This window comes from Buceros rhinoceros, unplaced genomic scaffold, assembly GCF_000710305.1.
Source record: "Buceros rhinoceros silvestris isolate BGI_N320 unplaced genomic scaffold, ASM71030v1 scaffold26446, whole genome shotgun sequence".
NCBI lineage: Eukaryota > Metazoa > Chordata > Aves > Bucerotiformes > Bucerotidae > Buceros > Buceros rhinoceros.
Window position 1 is genome coordinate 3,564 of NW_010416176.1, and position 283 is coordinate 3,846.

General features: G+C 66.4%; 1 protein-coding gene across 1 annotated transcript in view; it reads right to left on the reverse strand.

Annotated features, from left to right (window-relative positions):
- Window positions 1-275, reverse strand: part of PAFAH1B2 (platelet-activating factor acetylhydrolase 1b, catalytic subunit 2 (30kDa)) — a gene marked incomplete at its 5' end in the record, with an annotated part of 1,482 nt that extends 1,207 nt beyond the window's left edge. Inside the window, one exon of the mRNA XM_010137718.1 lies at window positions 183-275. Within this exon, the coding sequence (XP_010136020.1) occupies window positions 183-275 (93 nt within the window). The remainder of the gene's footprint in view (window positions 1-182) is intronic.
- Window positions 276-283: the final 8 nt, after the last annotated feature.

Here is a 283-nt window from a genome sequence, read left to right on the forward strand (position 1 = left end):
GCAGGGAGCCGGAGCGGTGCTGCGGCCAGGAACGGTCACACCCGCCTCGGGAAGAGCCGATGGGATGACCGCGGGGAGGCCCACGCCGCGCAGCGCAGAGGACGGAGGTAGCACTGCCCTCCCCAGTGACCTCCCAGCGCAGAGGACACAGGGCCTCCCGGAGTCATGTCTTCGGCACGTACCAGTACGATCACTTTGGCCTGTGGCTGCTGGCTGGTGATGAGGCCCACGATGGCCTCGATGCCCCCCGCTACCTCCTCTGCTGTGTTGTCATGATTGTTTG